This window comes from Sturnira hondurensis, unplaced genomic scaffold (assembly GCF_014824575.4).
Source record: "Sturnira hondurensis isolate 20B ecotype Veracruz unplaced genomic scaffold, ASM1482457v3 Scaffold0015056, whole genome shotgun sequence".
In the NCBI taxonomy this organism is placed as follows: domain Eukaryota; kingdom Metazoa; phylum Chordata; class Mammalia; order Chiroptera; family Phyllostomidae; genus Sturnira; species Sturnira hondurensis.
The window spans coordinates 941955-969453 of record NW_028087687.1 but is presented as its reverse complement, the minus strand read 5'-3'; the positions used below and the strand labels follow the sequence as shown (position 1 = coordinate 969453).

General features: G+C 42.0%; 1 protein-coding gene across 18 annotated transcripts in view; it reads left to right on the top strand.

Moving 5' to 3' along the window:
- The window catches only part of LIMCH1 (LIM and calponin homology domains 1), a 325311-nt gene that overhangs the window by 228633 nt on the left and 69179 nt on the right, over window positions 1-27499 (top strand). For 11 of the 18 annotated variants that reach the window (XM_037064250.1, XM_037064245.1, XM_037064247.1 and 8 more), the window contains exons 7-8: window positions 8575-8770; window positions 14525-14777. In XM_037064250.1, coding sequence (XP_036920145.1) covers window positions 8575-8770; window positions 14525-14777 — 449 coding nt within the window. Of the gene's footprint in view, window positions 1-7850; window positions 8201-8574; window positions 8771-14524; window positions 14778-15871; window positions 16142-24186; window positions 24490-26913; window positions 27157-27499 lie in introns of those variants that run through there. The other 7 variants (XM_037064254.1, XM_037064253.1, XM_037064255.1 and 4 more) reach the window with 4 other exon arrangements.

Sequence of the window (27499 nt, the reverse complement as noted above, 5' to 3'; positions counted from 1 at the left end):
GCAACCCAATGGCTTGTTTTTAAGATCATTTTAGTTTTGCGTGGTGGAATCAATCAGGCCAGATACGTCATGCACTTAAGGAAAGGACCACATGCCTCACCGATGACATCTTGGCCTGGTGCTTTCCACCCTTACCTGAACTTTTATACCCTTTGGAGAATGGGAGATCTGAGCTCATCCAACTGAAATTCCAAAAGAGCAAACTCAATCCATCAGTATATGGCTTTGTGGCCAGAGAGCTCAGAGCTTGTTTGCTTGGGGGAATGTTTAAAGCCTGATTTAAACAACAAAGCACTATACAGAAATGGAGGCTTGCTCTGCGCTTTTGTCCTAAAGGTCGTTTTGCTTACCCGTCAGGGCCTTGGTGTGGGTGAGGTAACGTCAGCCAACTTCTTGCCTGGGCATCTGCCCTGGACAGGCTCTGACAATTAGACGCATTCTCTTTTCCAATGTGCCTTTCATGGCCATTGCATTTGAATGAGCTGGAAATTTTGTGAAAATTTTCTTACAATATTTAAAGTTTTGTTTATTTGATTATGGGAAAGACCTATGGTAGGAATTTGTCCAGGAAACAGTGGCACGTTTTATGTGTGCCTGCTTGTGTGTCCCCTTTTAAGGTTCAGAAGTATAGATTAACTCATTCAAAGTACTAGGGTATAGTGTTACTCAAGAGAAGCCCCACCCAGCCAGCCTCAGTGAATAGGTAAGGTTCATTTGTAATCGAGAGCATTCCTGGGTTTTGGACAAGGCCCACATTGTGGCCCAAATCAATTAAGGCCTTGCTTTTCTTTTCTCTCGAACATGCAAACTAAATGCACTAATGAGACCTCACCGAGAGACATTCCTTGCTTTAAAATTTTTCTTTTAGTACTGAAAGCAAGAATTTGCTCCAACTTTCTAATAATTTAGTCTTTTTTTCCTTGAATTCTAGCTAATAACCCTTACTATTCTTCTCATATGCCTTGAGTCAGTCTGGCTCACATTTTTATAAATGGACAAAAAGTTGTAATACGTTTAAACAAAGTTCTAAACCTAAATCCTTTTAAAAAAATAAGACAAACGTACCCACTCCATTAAGCACAATGCGTTGTTTCTTAGTGTCTCCTAACTCTTATTTATCCTTTTATTTGTCATCTAAGTCTGTTGTCAGAGGAAGTACGAATCCAGAACAGGCCCAGTCTGGATTTGTGAAATCTAAACTTTTTATATGTATTAAATTTGGACTTGAATAGTGATATAGGGGTCATGTCTTTTAAAGAGCACATTTAAAAGCTCCGCCTCACAGTTCCTCTGAGGGATTCTCCTGGAATCTGATTTATTCTTGTTATTGGCATTTCTTACCACTAGTTCAGCCCCTCTACAGTCTGAACAGTTAGTGGTTTCTTCAACTTAGTTTTGCTTTCTCTTGAGACAGTTGGTTATTTCAGCTGCCTTGAAATGGCCTGTTATTATGAACAGCTGTTGCCTTGTTAATGACTATAGATAATGTCACAGGACATGGGCCAGCTGTGGTAGTCCCATATTTCTGTATAAGGTAGAGTGTAACTGACCTGAACTTCACAGGTCTATCCAATACCTGGAAATAGTAGTTAATCTGGAATACATATTATTTTTTTCTTTTCTCAATTAGGATTGGGTTCAATTGGGAAATGCAGAAAAGTCTAGCAGCAGCTTCCATAAGACAGAATTTTATTTTGAAGTCACAGATTATAAGTGAGGTCTGAATGTGAGTGGTCCAGGGCCAAGCTGGGCTTGTTGGTGATCCTGGAGGACCAGATGGATGGATCTCCTTCTGTCTTTTCGCTCCATCACTGTCAACCCACAGCTTCTTGCCTACTGGTTCGAGAAGACTGTGAGCTTTGGCCACCATGTCCATAGCTGAGTTGGGAGAAAGGGGGCATGAGGAGAAGAAGGGCCTCCATGCTCCCTCTAAACACACTTTGGGGAAGTCATACACTCTACCTCTGCTCACATTCTGTCAACCCGATAGACTTGGTCACAAATCCATAGCTAGGTGTAAGAAGAGACCTGGGGAAAGTAGATTTTATTTCAGCTAAAAACTGTGGGTATTTTCACTGGAAAAGGAATAGAGAACAGATAAGGAGGAACCACAGTTACCTCTTCTGCACATGTACAGGCTGAAATAAATTTGAAATTAAATTTTTTTTCTTTCACAAAAGAAACTAGCCAGAAATTTTATATGTTCATTTTTCTTTTTTATTCATTTATTTTTTTAAATTTATTTATTTTAATTGTTGTTCAAGTACAGTTTTTTGTCTTTTACTCCCATCCCATCCCATCCCACCCCACCCCCCAGTGCTCCCCACCTCCCTCCCATTTCCACCCTCCCTTAGTTTTTGTCCATATGTCCTTTATACTTGTTCCTGTAAACCCTTCTCCTTTTCCCCTGAAACCCCCTCCTCTCTCCCCTCTGGTCATTGTCAGCCTGTTCTCTATTTCAGTGTCTTTGTTTATATTTTGCTTGCTTGTTTGTTTTGTTGTTTAGGTTTCTGTTAAAGGTGAATTTTTGTTCATTTTTCTATTGGGAGAAATGTGCATGAAGGTTATTGACTATAGTGCAACTTGTTAAGTTCTGTAATACAAGTAGAACCTGTAGAGTCCTTAGCATAAGTGCCTGGCACATAGTAGGTACTCATAGTAGGTTGCTGTTGCTATATCCCAAAGAGGTCCATGGTGACCATGGTCTTTCATTGAGCCTGGGTATGTCAGCAGAAGTCTTCCAAATCAGGGAACACCTAAACCAAACACAGGGGAGTTACTATGAGAAGAGAGATGGAAGGGAGAACCAGGGGGACAAGATGGCCTTTGGGATCTCAGAGACTGGAATTAGAAAGTCAACAGTCTAAGTTGTTCTCTCTGTCTTCCCCTCATCGCTTCCTATCTCTCTTTGAATTCATTCCCTCCTCCCATAGGCAAACATTCCCTCACATCAGGGAACATTGCCAGCAGCATCCCAGGGTTTCCTGCCTTTAGCTACTCGCCCAGAAAAACAGGGAATTCTTTCCCCTAGTCCCAGCTATAAAATTCCTAGGGGTGTACTCTGACCCAGTGTGCGTCCCTTTTCTGACCTAGCCACTGTGCCCAAGGGGTACCGTGATTGGCCTACGCCACTACTGTTTCAGGAAGTGAGGACTGTTAACCAGACCAACGAGATAAAGAGGGCGAGTATGATAGAGAAGCCCAGACCTGGCAACCACGATCAACTTCTCTTCCTTCAATCTGCCCTATTTTTCAATGATACTTACCACCCACATTTGTATTCATTTACCTTTTTGTCTGTTCATATTTTGTCTTCCTAACTAGAACATAAGGTCCATGAGGATGAGGTATTTATCAATTTTATAGAATGTTGTGTTCCCAGCACTAGGGCAGTGCCTGGCACATATTTGATGCTCAGTACATATCCATGGAATATATAGCTGCCCCATCCAGAGTGTGGAGGGTGGAGATGGGTCATCAGGCTGGAAAAGTAGAACCTGGAAACCTTCCAGAATAGTATTGAGACACCTTATAAATCACAAAGGAAGCAGAAGATGTTGGGTGGTAAAACAGAGGCATCTGGAGTTTCTCAGATACCAGAAGTCATCCACCAACACTCGCTGGTTCTCATTATCTCTCACAAAAGGGAATGAGAAGAGGACAGATGAGTGAAATAATTCAAAAATGTCATGGAAGCTGATTGTTCTCACCCCATTCATTCACACACTTTTACTGGAACAACTAGCAATTAGCACAGTGGACAGATTGTATTCTTCTTTATTGAATTTATTGGGGTGACATTGGTTAATATAATTATCTGGGTTTCAGGTTTACAATTCCATAATGCATCATCTGTATATTACATTGTGCTCACCTACGGAAGTCAGGTCTCCTTCCATCGCCATTCATCCCCCCTTTACCTTCTTCTACCGCTAATCCAGCCCCTTTCTCTCTTGTAGTCACTATACTGTTGTCTGTGTCTGAGGTTTTTTTCCTTTGATTAATCCCTTTACATTTTCACCCAGCCCCCAATCCCCTTCCCCTCTGACAGCTGTCAGCCTGTTCTTTTATATCTATGAGTCTATTTCTATTTTTTCATTAGGTTTCACATATAAGTGAAATGATATGGTACTTGTCTTTCTTTCTCTGACTAGCTTATTTTACCTAGCATGATAATCTCCAGATTCTATCCATGCTGTTGAAAAATTAGATTTCCTTCTTTTCTTTTACGACCAAGTATTATTCCATTGTGTAAATGTGCCACAGCTTTTTTTAATCCACTCATCTACTGATGGACACTTGGGCTGCTTCCAAACCTTGCCTATTATGAATAACACTGCAATGAACATATGGGTGCATATAGTTTTTTGAATTAGTGTTTTGGGGGGGGGGTTGGATAAATTTCCAGAAGTGGAATTGCTGGGTCAAATCGGAGAAGATAAAAATCCATTTTTATTTTTTTTGAGGAAATTCCATGCTGCTTTGCACAGTGTCTGCACCAACCTGCATTCCCACCAACAGTGCATCACGGTTCTCTTTTTCCCACACCCTTGACAGCACTTGTTCTGTTGATTTATTGATGATAGCCATCCTGACAGGTGCGAGGTGATAGCTCATTGTGGTTTTAATTTGCATTTCTCTGATGATTAGTGATGTTGAGCATCTGTTCATATGTCTATTGGCCACCTATATGTCCTCTTTGGAGAAGTGTCTATTTAGGTTCTTTGCATTTCTTAATTGGATTGTTTTGTTTTGGGGGCGGGGGTTTGGTGTTGAGTTTTATAAGTTTTTTATAAATTTTGGATATCAAAACCTTATCAGATATAGCACTGAATATGTTTTCCCATTCAGTGGGTTGTCCTTCATTTTGTTGATGGTTTTCTTTGTTGTGCAAAAACTTTTGAGAAAGAATAAAGTTGGAAAAATCATGCTACCTGATATCAAACTAGACTAGAAAGTCATTGTAATTAAAACAGCATGGAACCAGCATAAAAACAGACATAGAGGTCAATAATACAGAATAGAGAGCCCAGAAATAAACCCGTGCCTCTGTAGTCAATTGATATTTGACAAAGGAGGCAAAAATATACAATAGGGTAAAAATAGTCTATTCAATAAATGGTGTTGGGAAAATCGGACAGATATGAGCAAAAAAAAAAAGGAAACTAGACCATCTTCTTGCACCATAGACAAGAATAAACTCAAAATGGATTAATGGATTAAATGTTAGACTCAATACCCATAAATATCCTAGAAGAAAACACAGGCAGTAAAATCTTGGACATTTCTCCTAGCAGTATTTTTTCCTGATATATCACCTCGGGCAAGGGAAACAAAAGAAAAAAATAAACAAATGGGGCTTATACCAGATTGGAGTCTTATCTTTCTTCCCTGGCAGAATGCTGGCAGGCTTCTAGGCGAAAACATAAATAAAATAACTGGACCCTGATAAGGAAGAATTTAAACTATTCTTCATATTGCTTTATATCTTCCTCTCTCTCTGTAAGGCTTAACTCTGGGTGACTTGGTGGAATCCAGGAAGATTGTCCATCTAGCTGTGTCTACCTCTTTATTTCTGGCTGAAGAACCAGGTTCTTGCTTCACCCCGAGGTTTCATGGGAGCAGCTGGGTCAAGGATGGCCATGGGTGGCCTCGTTTTCACTTTTCAAACTGGCCACACCACTCAGCCTTCAGCTCTCACTTGAGCCAAGCTTTTATTCTTGGCTTGTTACAGTCATGAACAGAAAGCCCTTTCTGTTTTTCTTTCTCATAACTAACTGTGAGAAAGAGCTGAAGTTCCAAGAACCATGTTGATTTTTTCTTCCTTTCTCTTCTCCCATGGTCTGTAGAGTAGGGATGGGGGAAACGATGGCCCTTGGGAGAGCCTTTTTGATATTATTTTCTTCAAGATCCAGCTTTGTGCTGCTACCCCAAGCACTTTATAAACTTTTGTCATTTCTGGGTGAAACTAGCAGCTCAGCTACCTGAGTGTCTGCCTGCCCTCTCGGGAAATTGGGCCGAAGCATCTAGATATGGAATATAAATGAGGACGAAGACTGAAGAGTTTCAATGTGTATATAATTTGATGTGTATATAAGTACACACTGAAACACACATGGTTGTGTTTTTAACTACATTTATAAATGTTGTGTGATTTATATATTGCTATTTACATACCAGATGAATACATAGTAGTAATTATAACCATAGCTAACACATTTTGAACACTCATCATACATCAGGCATTTTTCTGAATGCTTTCCATATAAGTAACACTTAACCCTCCCAGCAGTCCTGTGAAATCAATGTTGTTATTAGCCCCATTTTATAGATGAGAAAACTAAGCGTGGGCAAGGTAGCAGAACTCAGCTAAGGTCTTGCAGCTGACAAGGGGTGGAGCCAGGATTTACACCCAGTCAGCCAGGCTTCTAGGACAAGCTGTTGACCTACTCTAAACTGTCCCAAACTGCCTGTCTTTACAAATATTTATAGTTTGGTGATCGGGGCATCAATGGCATTTAGTGAAGGGACGTTATCCAGGCTAGCACAGCCTTATTATCTGCAGAGTAAAGAGGCCACGTCTAGTAGTAATTGATGGAGGTGATGATGCCGATGGAGGGAGCTGTAACTACACCAGAGGTGACTGGATGTTGTCAAGTTTCATCTTGGGATTTAAAGGCAGGACCTGTGTTGGGATCACAGCTTTGGTGCTTGCTGTGTGACCTTATTCAGGTTACTACTGCTCTCTGATTTTTTTCTCTCCTGTGAAGTGGGGACAGTGCTAACCACATCACTGGGGTGGGAGGGTATGTGAATTAAATAATAAAACGTATAAAAAGCATTGAGCATAGCTCCAGACATATAGTAATTGTTCAATAAAAAATGATAGTTATTTTAAGCATTTGGCTTGTAATCTGTGGATAAATAATCCAAGATAATTATTTGCCTTTCTGGAGCAATTAAATATGAAACCATATCCAATTTAGATCTGTACTGAAGAAGTCATGAGTTCTTTTTCCAGGCTCAGCTTTTGTTCTAATCCTGGTTAACTCTTGACCTGCAAGTAAACTACCTTAATTTCCATAATCGGAATTTCTGCCTTCCTCTGGAGAGCTGTGTGGGCTGCACGCACCCAGGCCATTCGAAAACCTATTCCTCGGGCACAGATTGGGTCCTCAGCATGGAGACTGCAGGGCTTTCCTCTCAACCCTGCCCTTCTGCTCTCTCCCTCTGCTCTCTCCCTCTGCTCTCTCCCTCTCCCTCCGCTTGATGCAAAACCTGTGTGTGCCTTGTGAATGACAGCCACTCCGTCCCCTCCAAGTGCCTCCCACTGGGGATTGTGCCACAGGATCTGGATATAATTGATAGAAGCAGCCGGCAAAGGCGCTTCCTACAAAGGCATTGCCTCCCTTGGGCATATTAGCCAGCACAGATAGACAGTTTCCAAAATCTCGACTATGGAGATGTTTTTCCCTCCCATTGAGAATGTGGAAGGGACTTCCCTTAGCATCCCAGGAAATCCACAGTGTGATATTCCAGTCTCTGCAGATGAGAACAATGTCACCCGCAGCTCCGATTTGAAGCAATCGTCTGGGGAAGATTAAATTGAGGTTTATCTTTGAGTGACCAGAGTTATTTTTGTTTTCGTCAGCCTGGACTATTGTAATTAATGGTAAAACACTGGTGGGAACAAGGCTTTTATTATAATACGAGGGTGAGGATGGCTTCGACTGACCTTTCTCCTGCTGGAATTTCAGTGTTTTAGTATGTGCTGCTTGCGCTGAAAAGAATTTATAATCACAGGCTGTCAAAGACAGCCATTGTTCTCACTGCTCTGAACATGTGGGTCAGCCACAAGTGCTTTCAGCTCCCCCAGCGCCAGGAGCTGGCTGAGAGCGAGAGCATGCCTGGATTCTTCTGAGGCATCAGGAAAAGCTTTTTGCATATTTTTCATTGCTTCTTTTTTTTTTTTTTAACTTTTCGCCTCAGAAAGACAGCTCCCTTTCAGAGCAGGAATTTCCCTTCAAGGTAGCAGGAGATGGAAGCCCGCTGCTCCAGGATTTTACAGATCTGATTCTGTTGCAACCACAAATGCTGGGAGCATTTGCCAGATCGCATAAACAGGAGCAGTTGCAGCGCTAAACTCGGGGCTCTGTCCCAGAACAGACATGCCGTTATGGATTCCGAAAGGCGGGTCAAGGTTAAGGTTTTAGTTTTCTGTTCTTTTGTTGTTTTCATCTACCATAGTATTCTTGTGAATCCACACTAGATGATCTTTGATTCTTCCTTTTTTCCTTTTTTCTTTTTTTAAAACACTTTGGAGGAGGAGTTCCTGGTTGGGGGGTTCCCTTAAAGTGTGTGATTTTCTGATTGGGAAGGTTGCAGCAGGGAAGGGTTGGAGAATGAAATGTTGGCTTATAGATGATAATTCATTCGCTAACTGGTTGCCATAACCTGTCCGTTACTGGTGCTAGCTGCAGGATGTTTTGAAGACCACGAAGGCTGATTTTCCTGAGGTTGAAGGATCAACGTCTGTTGCTGTAACATCTGCAATTTTATTTTATTTTTGGATAGGAGACTGATGACATTGAGAGCCCTAAGCGTAGCATCCGAGACAGTGGCTACATCGACTGCTGGGACTCTGAGCGCAGCGACTCCCTGTCTCCCCCTCGACACGGCAGAGATGACTCCTTCGACAGCCTGGATTCCTTTGGCTCCCGTTCCCGGCAGACACCTTCGCCAGATGTAGTCCTCAGGGGAAGCAGCGATGGTAGGTTGGAGCCTTAATAAACTGCCCATCATAGAACAAGGGCTAAACGTGAACAAGGGCCTCCTTGTCACCAGCAGAGGGGCTGGCAAGGCGGAACCTGGTAACTCTAAACTGGTAGAAGAGAAGTCTTTTAATGTTGTTTTTCACCGTCCTTAGAATTTTGCTTGGCTTTGCTGGCAGTTCGTCTGAACATTGCCTCAGTGAGCATATCTTCTGGTGGAAAATGTGTGACATCATTTCTCCCCGCGTCTCGGTGAATCAAGACGCTGTGCAGACCATTGGCTCATAAAGTGTGCCGAAGGTTTATATCCTCTGGGTATGAGGAAGGGAAATGTTTGAGTGAGTACCACACTGTGTGAGTGAAAATGGATTGACTTCCAGCAAACTGGAAATTGCACACACTGAGGAAAGTTCTGAAGCCTGGCCTTGTGAAACTTTAATTGTCACAACTTGGGCGGTGTTTGATAGGTGTGCTGCCCCCCGTTGACAAGAGCCAGGCAGGTGGCTGTTTGTGGACAGGACACCACCTGGGCTGCCTGTTCTGAGACCGGCTTTGATTTAAATCCTGTGGATTTGATGTTACCTGTAAGGAATGGTCATTTTTTTTCATAAAAACATTGTCGTGCAACCTGCTATCAATTTGATGAACATTATCCAGAATCTGTTTACCTTAGTCTCTAGCACCTTTGTACTTTTTAGGAGGGGCCATGGCTTCGTTCTGCATGTATAAACTTGCAGAAAGACAGTAAGGCTGGTAGGGAATTTTTTGTTTGTATTTTTAAATGTATTTCTTGATGCTAATATTTCTAGAGACTTAAAACTATTCTCCAAGATGAAAATTATGTTTTATAGGTAAAAGATGCCTTTCTGCTGTAAAATTATACGTTACTAAAGCATGTGGGTATTTAAAGTGTCTAGGTTCTGAGTTCATTACCTGACTGCTAGTATCTCATTTAGTCCTCCTCACAGATTGTGATATACTTACATAATATCTCACTTAGTCCCCCCACGGGGCTGTAAGATACTCCTTCGTATCCATATTTTTAATATCAACCCTAGAGAGGTTAAGTAATCATCCTAACATTGGCAAGTGACAAAAATTACTGTCCGTAAGTAGCGTAACAGCCTCTAGAACTGTTTATACTATTAAACTTAATTTACCCACACTTCTCTGTTTGCCTAATAGATTTTTTAAATTCTAGAATGTCTGAACTAATGCTTTTGTTTAGTACTTAAACGTCCCAACAAACAAATTAGCCTCAGGGCCACATAGTATGTGGCTCCTAAAGAATTCCATGGTGCATTGTTAGGTGCTTGAAAAACATTTCCAAAATTTCACGTGACCTCAAGTACCACCCACAGTTTTCGAAGTTACAGCACCCAGTGTGCGATCTAGTTGAGCTTTAACATAACTAAAAGGTAGATTTACTTTTACAAAACCTATCTTAGCTAGACTATTTTATCCATATTATGATGGTTTTAAAAATGATCATTTTTCCTCCTCTTGGTTCTTTATCATTGGTAATGTAGCTCCTTTATTAATTCTGTCACCAGCTTCCAGGGGTTCGGTTTATAACGAGCCACATCCTGGAGGGATTTGAGATGCTGGTTACTAATATTATAGTTGTACAGAGGCACAATTTAGTTGGCAACAATCAAGATTGATAAGCTAGAGCCTTTTTACAAACTTTTTTTTCATCCAAAGACACATGAAATTGAGCTTCACAAAACACTGTTCATGAAAGAGCATTCGACACACAGATTTCGCCAACCAGCCTGGTCCCTTCAGGCTCATGTGGTTGTAAACTAATCCAGACCTAGTGAGGTTTTTACAGCAATACGTTTTTTTTTTAAAGATTTTATTTATTTATTTATCTTTAGAGGGGAAGGAGAGAGAGGGAGAGAAACATCAATGTATGGTTGCCTGTTGTGAGTCCCCTGCTGGTAGTTAGCCTGCAAGGAACCGGCATGCAACCCAGGCATGTGCCCTGACTGGGAATCGAACCGCGATCGTCTGGTTCGCAGGCCCGCGCTCAATCCACTGAGCTACGCCAGCCAGGGCTCAGCAATACGTTTTTTATGTGTGTCAAAAATTAGTATGATTTTATCCAAGTAGATGTTATATTTCCTTAGAGTTTATGGTATTTTTTAAGTGCTGCTGATCAAGAAGATTGCTGGTCCTAATACACTTTCAAATTTAGAAGACTTTTTTTAAGCCTTGCAAACTTATTTCTTAGGACTCCTAATCAATAAGGGGAAGTCCAACTATAAAATTCTCCAACTCCATACTGAGTCTATAGGGACGGCTTTTGTGTTATTATTGTTGAGGTGCACTGACCGTTCAGGAGGGCAATCAAGAGCCACACCCAGCAGAGGTGCCGTGATTCTATGGGTTGGACACAAGGGCTTCCTGGTAGGGATGCTGTGGGCCCCAGGGCAGTGCAGCCAGCCTGTCCTGCTAGACAGGGCCAGTCCCTCCCTTACCTTCACCGGTACTCCGCCTGGGGCCATGTGATGAGCTGCCTTGAGGAGGAAATGCAAAACTGCCACTTGGGTACCTTTAAAATTAAGAACATATTTTATCAATATGACGCATTTTGTTAAATGAAGACTCTCATTCTTTATGTAAAAGATGAGTTATGGCAGAGAAATAAGGAATGAGAGAAATTAAAGTGCTAGAAGAGGATGAAAGAGCAGAGGGTTGGGGGTGTATATGGCAAAGACATGTCAAAGAAAGAAAGACCCCTATTTGCTATAAGGGAGAGAAATGTAGCCTTGTGGAAAAGAAAGATCCAATTTTGATAAATATTTTTAAAAATCTTAATAAGTAAAAAAGGTGGTCTGTTTATGTGTTAAATAGCCTATTTTGAGACATTCACTCAATATATTATAGATAATATATATTTTTAGATATTATACATGAAGTTCATAGACTATAGGATTCATTTACCTTTGAATACCTATTTTAAAATTGAAACAATTCTAATCTGTTACTAAGCCTTCATAGTTGACCGAATAATGATTTTCTTTCATTCATTTATTCAATGCAATGCAGTGCTTCCCCTAGTCAGATGCTCTAAGCAGAGGATGTTTTTCCAAGAGAACTATATCCCAATGGAAGGAACGTTGGGCTGGGAGTCTGAAAAACAGACATTGGGGTCCCTGCCTGGTACTAACCAGCGTCAGAAAGGGAGTTCTCTTGGCTTCTCTGAGCCTCCATTTCCACCTTTATAAAATGGAGATAATATTAAATAGGGAAACAAATCTAAGAGCTTGGCAAGGTACTTCCTTGTAAAGCAATTCGCGGGGCTGTAAACATTTTATTATGACACTGGGAGAGATACACAGTATTTGATAAAAGACAGGATGGGAAGGGAGTTAACTNGCTGGGAGTCTGAAAAACAGACATTGGGGTCCCTACCTGGTACTAACCAGCATCAGAAAGGGAGTTCTCTTGGCCTCTCTGAGCCTCCATTTCCACCTTTATAAAATGGAGATAATATTAAATAGGGAAACAAATCTAAGAGCTTGGCAAGGTACTTCCTTGTAAAGCAATTCGCGGGGCTGTAAACATTTTATTATGACACTGGGAGAGATACACAGTATTTGATAAAAGACAGGATGGGAAGGGAGTTAACTTACACATTAAAAACTAACAAGTAATGAACCAGTCAAAGGTTCAGAAGATTGAAAGCAAGTGGCATGAATAATGCAGAAACTGAATATTTTATCTGCAACAATGAACAACTTGTTTATGGTCAATGCCTTTAGCTTTTACAGTCTTTTTTAAAAGGATTTTTAATTTTATTTTTTAGAGAGAAGGGAAGGGAGGGGGAGAGAAGGAGCAAAAAACATCCATCAGTTGCCTCTCGCACACCCCCCCAAGCTGGGGACCTGGCCCGAAACCCAGTCATGTGCCCTGATTGGGAATCAAACCAGCGACCTTCCAGTTCCCAGGCCAGCGCTCAACCCACTAAGCCACACCAGCCACGGCTAACTTTTATAGTCTTTTAAAAGCCATTAAATCACTTCATCTCAAGGGCAAATCATTTCATTCTTATTTTATAGAAAAGGACAGCCTAGTGCATTAGACACAAGCCCAGGAGCCCACAGCTCATTATTGGCAGACCCAGAACTATCAGGACATAACAAGTAGCCAGCGTTTATTATGCCCTTGCTGTGGGCCAAGTGCTGTGCCGATAATTTTACATGTGTCCGATCGTCCCTGTAGCCCTATGAAGCTGACGGTACTGTTCTCTTCGCTTTACCACTTGGGAAACGGAGGCTCAAACTGGTTAGTAACCAATCAGAATCTCATAGCTACCGAGGGGCAGAGCACACCCTGAAGTGGGTCTGACTGCACACACTCCCCACTCTGCTGGGCCGCCATATCTCTTTAACTCTTAGTTTAAGGTTCTCTTCGCAAGTGTAAAATAGGTAATTTTCTATTTGGAGTTGAATAGCCTCTTAATGTTCTCATCGATTAAGAGTTTTCATCCGGTGTGAAAATGGCAGTTATGTATAAATAGGAGTGTTTTAATGACAACTTCATTCTGTGGGTGTTACAAATCAAGTGATGTGAGACTCGGGATACAAGGATACAATGTAATTCATTATGGGAGCTATTTCCAGCAGAAGACTCATGTTGGCAACACTGAATTCCTTCACCTTGCCTAAAACACTCTTGGAGCCAAGCCAGTTCATTTAATTCGAGGATGCCCACTGTGTGCAAAGACACTGCAGGAAGTTCTGTGAATAATATAAAACCCTGTTTGCAAAATTCAAGATACAAGGTGAAATGTGCAAAAGAAAAGGATAGATTGTCAAGCCATAGGGTTCACAGGAAGGGCCCTGATTTAGAGGAATATGCATTTATCATAACTCAAACCATTTCCTGGAAGGCAAACCCTTGGTTATAATCCAAATCAGCCACTTCTCTGAATTCGTGTTTCCCCTACATTGTAACTAATACTCTCCAGGTGTTTTACGGGTCAGTTAAAGGAACCGCAAAGACAAATGCTTTATAATTTTTACTTGTTGGAGTAGCTAGCACAGTGTAAGAGGTGGAACAACAGGTGCTCAATAAAAATTCTACTGGTTAATTAATTTATTTTTTCCTGTGAGAGCTGCGGAATCTAGGCTGGTGTATTGTGCTGTTGCACATGTGTTGCTAATTGTAACTCCCAGGTATGGCTAGGCTTACCTCTATTTTTTATTTTCAATAATTACTTATTCAACAATTTATTGAGGTGGCATTGGTTAATACAATTATGTAGGTTTCAAGTGTACAATTCTATCATACATCATCTGTATGATGTATTATGTGTTTACCACCCAAAGTCAAGTCTCCTTCCATCACTATTTGTCCTCCCTTTACCCTCTTCTGCCTCCCCCGCCCCCTTTTCCCTGTGGCCATCACCATACTGTTGTCTGTGTGAGGTTTGGCGGCTTTTTTTGTTTAATCCCTTCACCTGTTTTACTAGGCCCTCACCCCTGACAGCTATCAGTCTGTTCTCCGTATCTATGAGTTTGTTTCTTTACCTCTATTTTTTTTTAATTTGAGGGTTTTTTTTCCTGATTAAAGTTGAGAGCTTTTCCTAGAGTAGGCTCATTTAGACTGACACTTTAGATTTGTTAAGTGAGTCACTGAAGGAAGGAATCCCCAGAGCCCACAGACTTAACCGCATCCCTAACGGTGCGGGGCCTTTCCTGATGGCCCTGCACACGGCTCAGCTCCTGGCCTCTCTTCCCCAGGGAGAGGAAGTGACTCTGAATCTGACTTGCCACATCGGAAGCTGCCTGACGTGAAGAAGGATGACATGTCTGCCAGGCGGACTTCTCACGGTGAGCCGAAATCAGCAGTGCCTTTTAACCAGTACCTCCCGAACAAAAGCAATCAGACGGCCTACGTCCCCGCGCCTCTGAGAAAGAAGAAGGCGGAGCGAGAGGAGTATCGGAAGAGCTGGAGCACCGCCACCTCGCCCCTGGGTGGGGAAAGGCCCTTCAGGTAAGGCCCTAGCGCTGCCCCCGGCCTGGCGTGAGCACGAGTGGTGTGGGGCCTACAGCTCCCGGCAGGCACGCGTTAGCTCAAGCAACTGTTTCAGAACTCGGATGTGAGATCACACATGGAGTGGGCAGGACAGATCTTTGGAGAGAGACTGTGATGGTAAGACTAGAAGCTTCATGAAGACACCTAGAACAGTGCCTAGCACACAGTAGGTATTCAACAAACACTGGTCTAACAAGCAGATCTAAAAAAAAACTGACCCTGTTGATAGAACGTGGAGAAAGGATTTGTTATCCACGTCCTTCTGTGCAGACCACCCGATTCCTCCTATTAGATTAGGTGCAGAAAGACTTGCCTTTGCGCAAAAAGAGGTTTTCTGCTGAGATGCATGGTAATCTGGGTACAAGCTCAAGTATGTAAGGGATGCATGGAATGTGCTTCAGAATCTCATGTAGAAATACCTACTCAAAGGAAGATGCATTGGGCTGCTACTCTCTGTACAGAAACAGTGTTTTTCCTTTTTCCTAATCTCTGATTATGTGTTTCTTCTTTCACTTATTCAGCGAGTGTTTATTGAGCATCTACTATATACTAGGTGCTGTGTTTTAGGAATTGGGGACCCAATAGTAAGTAAGGTACAGTCCCTGCCTTCGAGAACCTTATAGTCCAATAAAAGAAACTTACAGCCCAGTCTAATACTTTCAGCAAAACCACCCTGATTATTGCATGTTTTTCCTAATAGTCTACCTTTATTATCTATGATTTTCCATTGAACAAGCATTTTATTAAAAGTTTTAATTACTGAACAAAACATAAAGTTTACCATTCCAGCTGAAAGGGCTTTTGCCTTTCAATAGCAATTTTGAAGTAGCTCTTTTTTTTTTTTTGAAATAGCTCTTAATCAATGCGGAGATTAGGATACATTGCATTAATTTAACAAATGGCTATATTTAATTTTTGTCACATTGCCAGGATCATATTGCATGCTATGACTTTTTTTTAAGTGGAAAATAGTACCAGAATGACCAGAAGATGACGTGGGGTCTGCTCCCCAGGCCAGTTAGTTTGGTAAACCGTGTTGTCCAACTCACTAGCTATCCCGAAACAATAGAGGAAGAGGGAAGTGAAGCAGGGTCTCCTTGTGAAGAGGAGGAACCGGCTGACCAAATGGATCCTGATGGGAAGCCTTCTGACGGTGGGTTAGAATTATCAGCTGGCCGTGGTGAGGAGAAGCCTCCTCCAGAGGGGGCTGCGGTAGCACCAGCTCCCAAGTCTGAAGAAAAAGATGCTGCCGAAGTCCAAAAGCGCAGAAGGCTAGCGCAAGCTGGGATCAAGGTCATGCCCGCAGCCCAGCGCTTTGCCAGGTTAGCTCTGCTAGGGCCGACGGCTGTGTGCATGCCTGGTGGGGTGGAATCTGTCTGGCGCGTTGAAGTTGCCATCTCGTTGCCTCCTTCCTGCTTGTTGTTGCACCGCTGTTCCCTAGTTGGAGCAACTGGAAACCCCTAAGTAGTCTCTGCTGAAGTAGTTGGTTATGTGAAATGAAGGTGAAGAATGAGCTTCTTGCTGCTTGATTAGACCTTGTCTTAGTCAAGAATTGTGGTCAGTCATTTGCAGGCTGCAGGATTTACCTCATAATAACACTTTATTTTTCAATGGTTTATGGCCTGCTGATTTTCACACTACTCCTAAATGGCTCTTATCTTACTTTACACATCACTAGAAAATAGCTCCTTTGAAATAGGGAGCACTCTCTTTAGAAAGAGTGGCTGGCTTACAAAAATCCACTTACTTCCTTTGTCCCAAGGGAGTAGTAAGAAAGACTGGGTTTATTTGACTCCTTTTCTAAAGCATGTTGATTCAAAAACAAAGAATGGAGTAATTACTTCTCTTAATTGTAACAAAGGCACTAGTATACAGTCCCAATGGCTTCACATTACATGTGGGATGGAGACTTTCAGCAGTTTAAGGCACTGAAAACTACAGTTCTAGTTTTATGTGGTGTTTGGAGAAGCTGGTTAATTTTTCTCATAGAATAACCACAAAGATCCTAACAAATAGTAGTGTGACCAAAATTTAACGAACTGAAATTCGTAACAGTGTGATCAATGAAATTCCTTTGCCAAAATGACCTCCCATTTAGTCCTAAGAAATAGGTGACATACCCATTTTCAAGTAGAGTAAATTGAGGATCAGTGATAGTAAGTGACTTCCTGGTCTCAGAGCTGGTGACCACTGACCTGGTGGCTAGATTCAGAGGCCATGATCACCATACCCCACCTGACTTCCACACATTTAATGGAACATTTTCCATTTCTCTGTCTGATTCCATGTGCGGTTATTGCTGTAATCTAAGTCTTAATTGAAAGTTCCAGCATTGACTTCTATGGATTTCATTCTAGAGTAACTTTGTATTGATTTAAAAAACAACATATTTCTTTCCTGTCTGGGTATTCCAAAGCTAAGTATGTCTATCCTAAACATGCATGTGCTTCTGGGAAACTCAAACACAAAATCTGCTTGTGTTAAAAGCAACTCTCTGGGCTTCCGAAATAAGAAAAAGCAATCCGATAAAATCTTAAACACAAAAACAAATTTTGATTCAGAGACCTTGTCAGATACATATTTTTTCAACATAATTTGAGCATCTACTTGTATGAAAGAGCAGGAGAGGTGCTGGGAATATAAAAGTGAATGATATCCCCTTACCCTGCACCATTTTCAGACCATCCCTGTTTCTCTCTTCAGATCTAGGGCCCACTTATTACCTATTATCACTAGGTAATAAGTGATACAAATGAGAGTATGATTTTTAAAAAATTAATCCTAATATCCTTGACACAAACCTTCATTTAATAACTTCTATGAAGTCTGTAAGCTGAAATGTACCCAAGACACCATCATTTTTATTTTTTCTGTTTTATTTTTTTAATTGCCACTCTCTTGTTTAAAAAAAGCTCATCTTTTTTAATGGTAGTTGTTTACCTTTACCATAAACAATTAACTATCATTTTATCATAAACATTGTGATATGATTACGTATCAATCATATTATGTGTATTGGCCACTCAGGTTTATTCTTCCATAAATTGTCTCACATTCTTTGCCACTTTTATTTCCTTTTTAACAAAATTATTTTATTATGATAAGAACCCCCAGCGTGAGAATTCCCCTCTGAACGAAATTAATGATACTGTAACCGTACAGTTTAGTATCATGAACTATAGATACAGTGCTGTACACCAGATCTCTAGAATTTACTCTTCCCATTGAACTGGAAGTGTGCTGTTGTTTAGCAACTACCCACTTTCCCCTCCCCCGACCCCTGGCGACCACTGTTCCGACCTCTGATTCTAGGTATTTGACTCCTAGGCCCTTCAGATAAATAGAATTATGTAATATTTTTTCTTCTGTGACTAGCTTGTTTAACTTAACATGATGTCTTCAAGGTTCGTCCGTGTTGTCCCATATGGCAGAATTTCCTTCTTTTTAAAGGCTGAACAATATAGCCCACGCTTTCTTTCTTCGGTCATCGGTCGTCAGTGGGGCTCTGGGTTGTGCGCCCCTCGTGGCTGTTGTGAGCAGCGCGGCAGTGAACAGGGCAGGGCTCCTGTCTCTTCGGGATCCTGATTTCAGTGCTTTTGGATGAGTACCCAGAATTGGGATTGCTGGGTCATATGGTACTTCTCTTTTTAGGTTTTTTGGGAAATCTCCATATCATCTTTTGGGTATTCAAGAGAATGAGGAAAGACGAGTGGGGAGCAACATTAAGCTAACTCAGCGCACCCAGAAATCCTGGCAGCGTGGGGGGGTGGGGGGGCGGGGCGGAGAAGAGTCCGCGCAGAGGCTGGAAATTCCACTTCGGTTACCGGGAGCTTTATTTTCTAAAAAATGACTGAAATACTTCGTAACAACATGCCTCTGTGGGCATGCCTAGCATCACGGTTAATTTACAAGTGTAATTCTGATCGATGACTATCATACTATGTGGTCATTTTTACTCCTGTTCACATTTCCTGTTATCTGGCTTAATTTTGACATATTTTTGCACAACTCACATCTATTAGGCAGAAATCTGCATGTCAGTAAATGTCAACAAACCCTAGCTTTTTTGCTTTAACATTTAAAATTGGGTTCAGGAAAATTATGCATATTCCTCGAAAACGTCCCTGAGAGCCGTGGGGCACAGCTGGGCCAAATGCCCAGCACTCCTTTCTTAGACCGATTTTCAGCGGCTAGTGCTCTCAGAAAGGTCTGTGCGTTCCGCGCCCCGGCCTGACCTCTGTGTCCTTGTCATCCGCCCTTTGTAACCCACAGCAGAGCTGAGAGTCACTCTAAAGTTTATCTACGTTTGGGACGCTGCTTTTAAGGTGGCAGAAGAAAGTGACTTGAATGAAACGCATGCCATGAAAAGAAGAGGATTCTTGGTGTCTAGAAAATACGAATATAAAATATTTAAATATACTGACCTCTCTTAAAACATTTTAACTTTGTCTCCTGCCTTGGCCATCCAGATGAATTCTGGCCACTGCATATTTGAACTGAATCAGAGGCCCAAGATATTTCTTTCTCTCATTTCTTAGCTGGGAAGGTCTGTGTTGGTAGAGATGGGTGAGAATGTAGAGGCATGACTTCACTTTTTAGACAGTTTTTCCTGTTGATACCACTCTTTCCCAAGTATTCTCAAACCTCTCCTTGTATTATTTTTAAATCCATATATTAAAAGGTGGAAAGGTGCATGGTATTCCATTTTCACGTGAGTTTAGAAGCCTAGGAGTCCCAAGTATATTAGGAGGTATCTTAGCATTCAGAGATGGAAAGTAGGACTTCTTCATAAACCTGTGGAGTTTAATCTTAGAGTTGCCATTGAAATAAAAAGCACATAAGCCACTTTTTCTTCTCTGTTAGTTTATGATAAGTTAGCTTAATTACCCCCCCCAAATATAGATTCCACTAAAGAAGCCAAGATTTCTGTTTTTAAGAGGATGAAACAAGAACCAAGATTCACTTCCCCTGAATTAAAATACTATGGAGATTTGAGTTCCCTGACTTGGTGTTTCCCATTGGAGAAGTAAACTTTTTCTGAACTGAATTATAGGTTTCACGTGATTGTACTCCTCTCCTAATTGTTTTCATATGTTTCAGCACTCAGCATTTTCAGCTAGTCTGGGGATCTTCTCAACCACATAGTAATTAATTACAGAGGGAAAAAAAACCTCTGAGGAACAATAGACATTTCTGAAGTTTTTAGAGGAAGAGCAGACACAGCTCAGGGCCAGACACATGCTCCTCTCTGTCCCTCCTCACCAGATGCCCGGGTCCCTGACTTGCTGCACCAACCCTTGGGGGTCAGGGACCAGGCAGACACACAACTTGCATGAACTTTTGTGACTCTGGATGGAGCTGCCCTGTTTGGACTCTGGCTGAAGCCGGGATGTTTTCGGTGTTGCCCATGACATTCCCAGGAGGCCTAACAGGCTTTTCTGGAGAGCCCGGTTTCTTTGAATAGAACCAACTGACTGCCAGTCTGAGCTGGTTGCTTGTGTGTTGCCAAGTCAAAGGCAGTGAAAGAAAATGCCAGCTCTTCCTTAGTTTAAAGCATTATCTCATTCACTTTGAAATATATAAGCCTCTGAAACTCTGAGACAAGAGCTTTTTCTTCCCCCCTCACCTGCTTTGAGCGCATGAGCTCTGCTACCCAGATAGCCTTCCTTGTTTTAGATGAAGCTGGACAAGGTTGCTCGGTTGGAGGCAGGGCCTGGCATTTCTCATTTCACGGTGACTGTATTCTCTCTAAGGGAAACAGTGAGCCGTGCCCCCAGGGCCACCCCGTCTTCCCAAAGCAACTCATTTATGAATGACTTAGAGAAAAATAAAAGTCCCAACACTTCCCATGAATATCAAGCCAGATAGCCGGGGTCTTTCCCGTAAATTTACTCCATTTACCAAAGTTCAGATACCTAGAGCCAGAAACCTCAACATTCTCTCTGCCAAGTGGGCCCCAGAATTCTCATCTTGCACTTTGTTATCATGGAAGTGAGTGGACCTGGCAGGTTCTAGCTGTTCAGACAGTTGTAATGATTGAAAAATAAAGTAGATTGTACTGAAGCCTTACCATAGACCGCCCTAAGGTCCTTCAAGGGAGAAAGAAAAGCACCTTATACAAAGGCACTTAAATATTTTGGTAACTAGACACCTGTGAACACAATCACACAATCTACCTGGTACATATGGTGTATTGCTTCTTGGCCAACAGTGCCAGGCCAGAACTTGTGTCATTATTATTTTTTTCTTTCCCCAAGTCTGCCTTGAAGCTCTGAATTTACATGATTCAAGAAATTATCGAGAAACCAGTCTTTTTGACCAGTGGGGAGAGAGTGGCTTTAAGTGGCCAATGATATGGATGACTTTCTTCACCCCGCCTTTTTGAAGCCCATGTTCCTGAATTGAGATCACTTGAAGGGAGTCCTGCCACGCTGGACACTTAGCCTAAAAAGAAACACCGCAGGGAATTTGTGGTCTGGCTGGGCTCACATGATGCAAAAGGTACCAGACTCTCTCTGCCTAAATTGGCATCACAAATTGTCATGGCTGTTTGTCATGTTCTCCTCCAAAGAATTCTGCCTGAGTTGGGGGAGATTGAAACCCAGGACCCAGACTGAAAATAGAAAGGATGCTACTCTTGGACTTCAGAGGTTCAAGCGAGGGGTCTGCTCCCATACTGGAACTGGAGTTGGACCAGCAGCGATGAGCAAATGAATGTGACAGCACCTCGTACACTCTGAAGTGCTGTGCAAGCACTGTGCGACACGATTAGCTAGCTTTCTACTGTCACTGGTCCTGGCTGAACATTGCGCTTCGTAAGCAGCGGTGCAAATCACAACTCCACTCTGAGCACAACTCACAGGATCCTTTTATTTAGTAACCAAAATACTTCTCTTTCTTCTTTCCCCATAGTAATGATCATGCCTTAATTTTTGTGTGATGCTCTGCTTTCAGTACTGTTTCTGCCCTGGTCCTCTGTTTAATGAATAGTGCAGAGGTTAAAACAGGACCTCTGGAGCCTGCTTGGATTTGAATTTTGACTTCAGCACTGACACTTTGACCTTGGGCAAATTCCCTCACCTAATCTGAGTTGTCACTCCATAGAATGGAGATGTTAGTAACATTAACATTGCAAGGTTAGTATTAGAGTTTAATGATTTTTCTTCTTAAATTAGAAAAAATTTTAGCACATAGCGTGCCCTCAGTAACTATTAGTTACCTTCTTTGTCCTCATCAATGTGCTTTTTAAAAAAAAGTTTTATTGTATTTTTTCCATTGCTGTTTAATCTCCTTTACCCCCCCATTCCCCCCACAATCGCTGTTGTCCATGTTCATGAATCCTTTTTCTTTTTTGTTTGATACTTCCACTCCCTAAACTCCCCCCACCCCCACTTAGCTGTCATCCTGCTCTCCACCTCTGAGTCTGTCCCCATTTTCCTTATTAGTTCAGTTTGTTCACTACAGTCCACATATGAGTGAAATCACATGGTATTTGTCTTTCTCTGACTGGCTCATTTCACTTAGCATAATGATCTCCAGGTCCATCCATGCTGCTGCAAAGGGTAAGATTTTCTTCTTTTTTTATGGCCAAGTCTATCCCATTGTGTAAATGTCCCACAGCTGTTATATCCACTTGTCTATCAATGGACACTTGGGCTGCTTCCCTATCTTACCTATTGTAAATAATTCTGCAACATAGGGGCACTTAGGTTCTTTCTAATTAGTATTTTGGGTTCCTTCCAATATATTCTAGAAGTGGGATCCCAGAAGTGGGATCACTGGGTCAAAAGGCAGATCCATTTTTAATCTTTTGAGGTATCTCCATACTGCTTTCAACATCAGCCGACACCTGTTGGTACTTGACAAACACATCACAAAGGAGGCCGGAAGGCGTGTGAGCATGGTGCAGGAGTGGGCGGGCAGGACACCGGGAGTCAGCATTCAACACAGAGGGCACAGTTTCATATTTTATGACATACATTTTTTAGGGAGTAAAGCGCCACCAACTACCTCCCAGTAACATGTTTCAAAATGTTATTGAGAACGATAGCAGTGAGCAGGAGTTTTCTGGGCATGACTAATGATGACTTGATTTTCCAAAAGTCAGATGGAGGGACGGTCTGCTGTGGCCCTGAGATGATGAACTCCTCTGGAGCAATGTGGGGCGGAGCAGCCGGCGGTGGGCCACCTGACTGACCAGAGAACACCGCATCTCGTTCCTCACTTTACTCTTAGCCGGGCTAATTCCTCCTGTCTTTTTTCTGAGATGCATTGTCCTTTGAGGATAAAGAACTATTTCTTAATCCTCTCTCAGAAATCAGGTGCAAAGTAGGTGAACTTTCCTTAGAAATCAAAATATTTACTTATCATCTTTATGAGCTAATATGATAATAAATAATATTTTTACTGTTTGAACAAGTATTCATACTTAGAAACAAGGCAATCTTATGAGTAAGGGGGAGAGGAGTTTGTAGGAATATCAGATAGGCAACAGTCAACTGTATTCCCACCCTGCCTATCTCCAACAAAAACAAAAACAAAAAACAAAATAAAGTGAATAACTCTTGATACTCTACCAGGAAATTAAATTCCTCTAGGAATTTAAAGGTTTGGGCTCTCAAGATCTTTTGAAAATGGAAATTGTCCAAAGTAATAATGGTTAAGCCATTCTGTCAAAATGTCTGCCTTGGCATCTAGCACAGGACAAAGAGCCGGCGGTAGAGAGTCATGGGGGTAGAAGCTGGAAGAAAGGGTGGCAGATGGGGGGTGGGTGCAGGTCAGGGTAGCCCCTTCTGCCTTTGGTCCATCCTGTGAATGGTCCTAGGCACTTCCAGATGTTTCAGATGAGTTCAGCTCTGCGGAAAGACCTCCCTTATACTGTGCAATTCGGTACACGGCCTAGGTGTGCTATCACATAGCTGCCTTCCTTAGTGTTCCCCTAGATCTACATCTTGGTGGCTCGAATTTCTTCCCTGTCAGTCAAAAACAAACTGGGACCCTCCTGGGTCCATCACTAAGGTGCTAGAGAAAAGTGAACGGCGAAAAGCTTCCTACTCTTCCAAATTTCATGAAAAGAATTGGAATTGCCACTTTCAGAGCCATTTAGGACCCTGCTTTTCTGATGCTGAAGGACCCTGTAAATTAAATGAAATGTTAGTGTTGCTAGTAGCTGGCTAAATTCAAGGTTTTAACACCCACACTAACTATGATGCAAGTCTGGACTGAAACAGTAGACAGATGTCATCTGAACTAACAATACTGAGAAGACCTTTCACTAACAACACAGTTGCCTGTCTGGAGATGGGGATTTAAAAATTTTTTTTTTGTCTGATCACATGTGGAGTTCCATTTAATTTTGCTCTATCAGTCAAAAGCAATTAAGTGATGAGAAAGAAGCTATTCGCGATATTATCCTTCGGAGCGAAAACCCTTTCCTGACCCACCAACATGGCAAAGATTCAGAGTCAGAAGAGGAAGTTGCGTGTCGACTGCCTGACCTTGAGAAAGATGACTTTGCTGCGAGGAGAGCCAGGATGAACCAGACCAAGCCAATGGTGCCGCTGAGTCAACTCCTCTATGGGCCTTACCGGAAAAAAGAGACAGAGCAATCAGGGAGCAGCAAAGAACTTTCAAAGGGAATCTCAGAAAAGAAAAGTCTAGAGTATAAAAGGTGTGCACTGTGTGTGTGGCGTGTAAGACAGAGAGAACGTAACCGAGTAAAAGTGATTCGGATCAGAGCCCTTCCCACTCACTCCTCTCTTTCCTGCCCCAGATATGTATGGTTGGTAGTGGTGCTTTATTCTGGAGCAGAACAGCAGACAGCCAGTCTCCCCGAATGCAATGGCAGTGAGTGAAAAGACCATGTCCAAAATGGGCTTGGATTCACCAGATAAACTTTGTTGTGCTGGATGTGGACCCATCACCACATTTGGGTGCTGGTGTCACAGACTGGCATGAGTGGCACAAATAGGTAGGTGCCCTTGCTACCAGGGAGCAGCCGCCTCTCGAGGCTGCCCAGTCCGTTCACAGCAGGCACAGAACAGATGTTCCTTAGCTATGAGCTCTTCTCTCCCGTTAGCTCCTTTTAGTTATTGGCAGGGAAAATAAACGAGGCTGGCCCTTTCTTCCCTCATGCTAGCAAGATCACCTATACACGTGGTGGTGGATACTTCTCATTTTTTAAAAAGTCAAAAACATATAATGCACCTCTATTGTTCATAGAAATTGTTTTTAAATGAGTTTCCTTCTCCCAACTTCTCTCCCATCCTCTTAATTTGGGAAAGGAAACATGTAGTAAAGTTGGATTTGGCCAGTGATTTTTATCCTCAGAGGAATATGATTTCACTTAACGTGTCAGGTTGCTAAATTTCGTAGAGTAGAGTTGATCGGTCTGTGTTTTTTGCTTGTATCAAAAATCAGAGTTTGCATCATTAATATTTCACTGCCATCTTTTTGCATATCGCTTTAAGAGGTTTGCAAATCTATTGAACTGAGATTATACATATATCAACTATGTACTATTACATAATGAAAATGCTTCTTGGGGCAGAGTCACTGAGTAGTTTAGTGGTTGTTTGGTTTGTTTCTGTTTTCGTTTTTGTTTTAGGAAGGACCAGACACAAAACCCCTGAAAGGTCCCCAGATGTAGTACGGGCGTTAGAATACAGAAGACCTGGCATGATTTTTTTGTAGGACACAGTACAGCTTCCGGAGGCTCAGTGTTTGCGGGTCTTGTCGGCACGCCTCGTGACAAACCATCCTGGAGGGCCCCGTAGGAGGGGTCAGTTGTTGCCATAAAACAAAAACTTCTGGATAACTGTCTAGCATCATGGCATATTGATGGGGACCAGAAACTTGAGTTAGGAAAAGGAGTAGCTTTTATAGCTCCCTTTTTTCCTTTCTCCTGCATGCAATTTTAATTCCCGTTATTTCCAGCTTCATTTGTCTGTTGTCACCTGACTCTATGAGTAGGGACAGGATTCTGGGTTGGGATAGCCCATGACCTCTCTAGAGGGCATCAGAGAACTGATGGAAAAAGAATGCTCCTTGGTGGCTCTGTGCTATGCCCCTCCTTGATCTCCTTCCCCAAACTAGAAGTAAGTAGGGAATTCTGTAGCCTTCCTATTTGCATAGACTCTACAAATATACAAAGGCATCCTGGTAACAAAAGAATACCTCTTGGTTTTCTGGCTTGGGTGATATATTTTGAGAAAATAAATAGCCCTGGTTATGTATAAGTTTGGGATTTTCTGTGTCAATAAGCATGTTTGGTTGGAAATGGACTTTTAATGTTTATGCAGATCAATGCCACAGCTTTAGTTTAAATTACAACATAGTCAACATTAGACATCAAATGTTCACTCCTTAGGAGAACGACTGAAAATATCAGTTTTAGCATCAATAAAAGTAAACAGTTATTCACACAAGGAAAAAATGGGTATTGAGTCTAGATCAAGGAAAAGAGGATATACTCTATCCGTCCAAGTTTACATTAGCCAAACCTAATCCATGCTATCAGGAAGCAGGGACTGAGTTTGAACATTGAAACTTTCTGGTCGGAATCAACTTAAACAAACGTACTTTCCGGCGGTTGTGGGTTTATGGTTGAGATGTTTTCATATGTGAACAACATTCCAGCTATCTCCAAACTAATCCTAGAATTTGGAGCAGGCGGAGCTCATTACTAACATTTTACTGGTGCAGTAAAAGACATTCCAGGAGGGCTCAGGGATTCAATTAGAAAACTCGAATTCATTATAGTAACTTGAATAGTGTGGGAACTGGGCATCATTACTGACAAACCAAAATCTCATTACCATTCTTAAGAGTCTTTCAGTGAACCCTGGCTTCTTTTCCTAAACTAAACTAGAGACTGTCATCTGGTGGAAAAACTTCCTTCTCGGTTACCTTATCAAAAGGTAAAGTCGGGGGAAGTAATCAAGGCTCCTGTTGACGGGCTGTTTTTGAGAAAGGGAGAGGTACTTCCATCATTTCGTTCAGCCTCCAAATTTCCGTGCTTGACCACCTGTTTATCTGCTTCCCTTCCTTGAACTTTATTTTTCCGATGATGTTGGGGTCTGAATCACACTGACAGAAACCGGGGCCAAACAGAGGAGGTGAAGTCAGTAGTGACCTGTGTCATGCGGGCTCGGGAGAGCGGACCTGCAGACGAGGGACTCAGGAAGGTGCCGGATATCCACAAGGATGACCTGGCGCAGCGGAGAATTCAGGGCAGCCTTGCCCCTCCCCGCGAGGCTCTGAGCTTTGTCAGCGCCTCCAACATCACGGAAGCCGACTTGGAGACGTGGGAGAGACTGAAACTGTCAGGGCAGACGAGGTGTGTGATGTTTTCCCCGGCAGGGGTGTCATTGAACTTTGAACGAATCCAGTGCTTAGTCTTCAGTCATTTTTTGTTTTCATGGCTAGAAATAGTTGATGCCTCTCAAAACACAGAGTTGTATTCTGCATGAGTTGAGAGCTATGAATACAAAAGTTACAAGCCATGGGGATGGAAAACTTCCTCTTTAATTCAACCAACTGATTGTGAATGGTTATTTTGATAGGCTTGTTTACTGTAAGGAATTTAAACTTAATTTTTAAATAATTTTAATATTTTATCATACCTACGATTTTTTAGGCCTCCATTTATGATGTTGGAAGTGATATTTTTGAAAGCAATA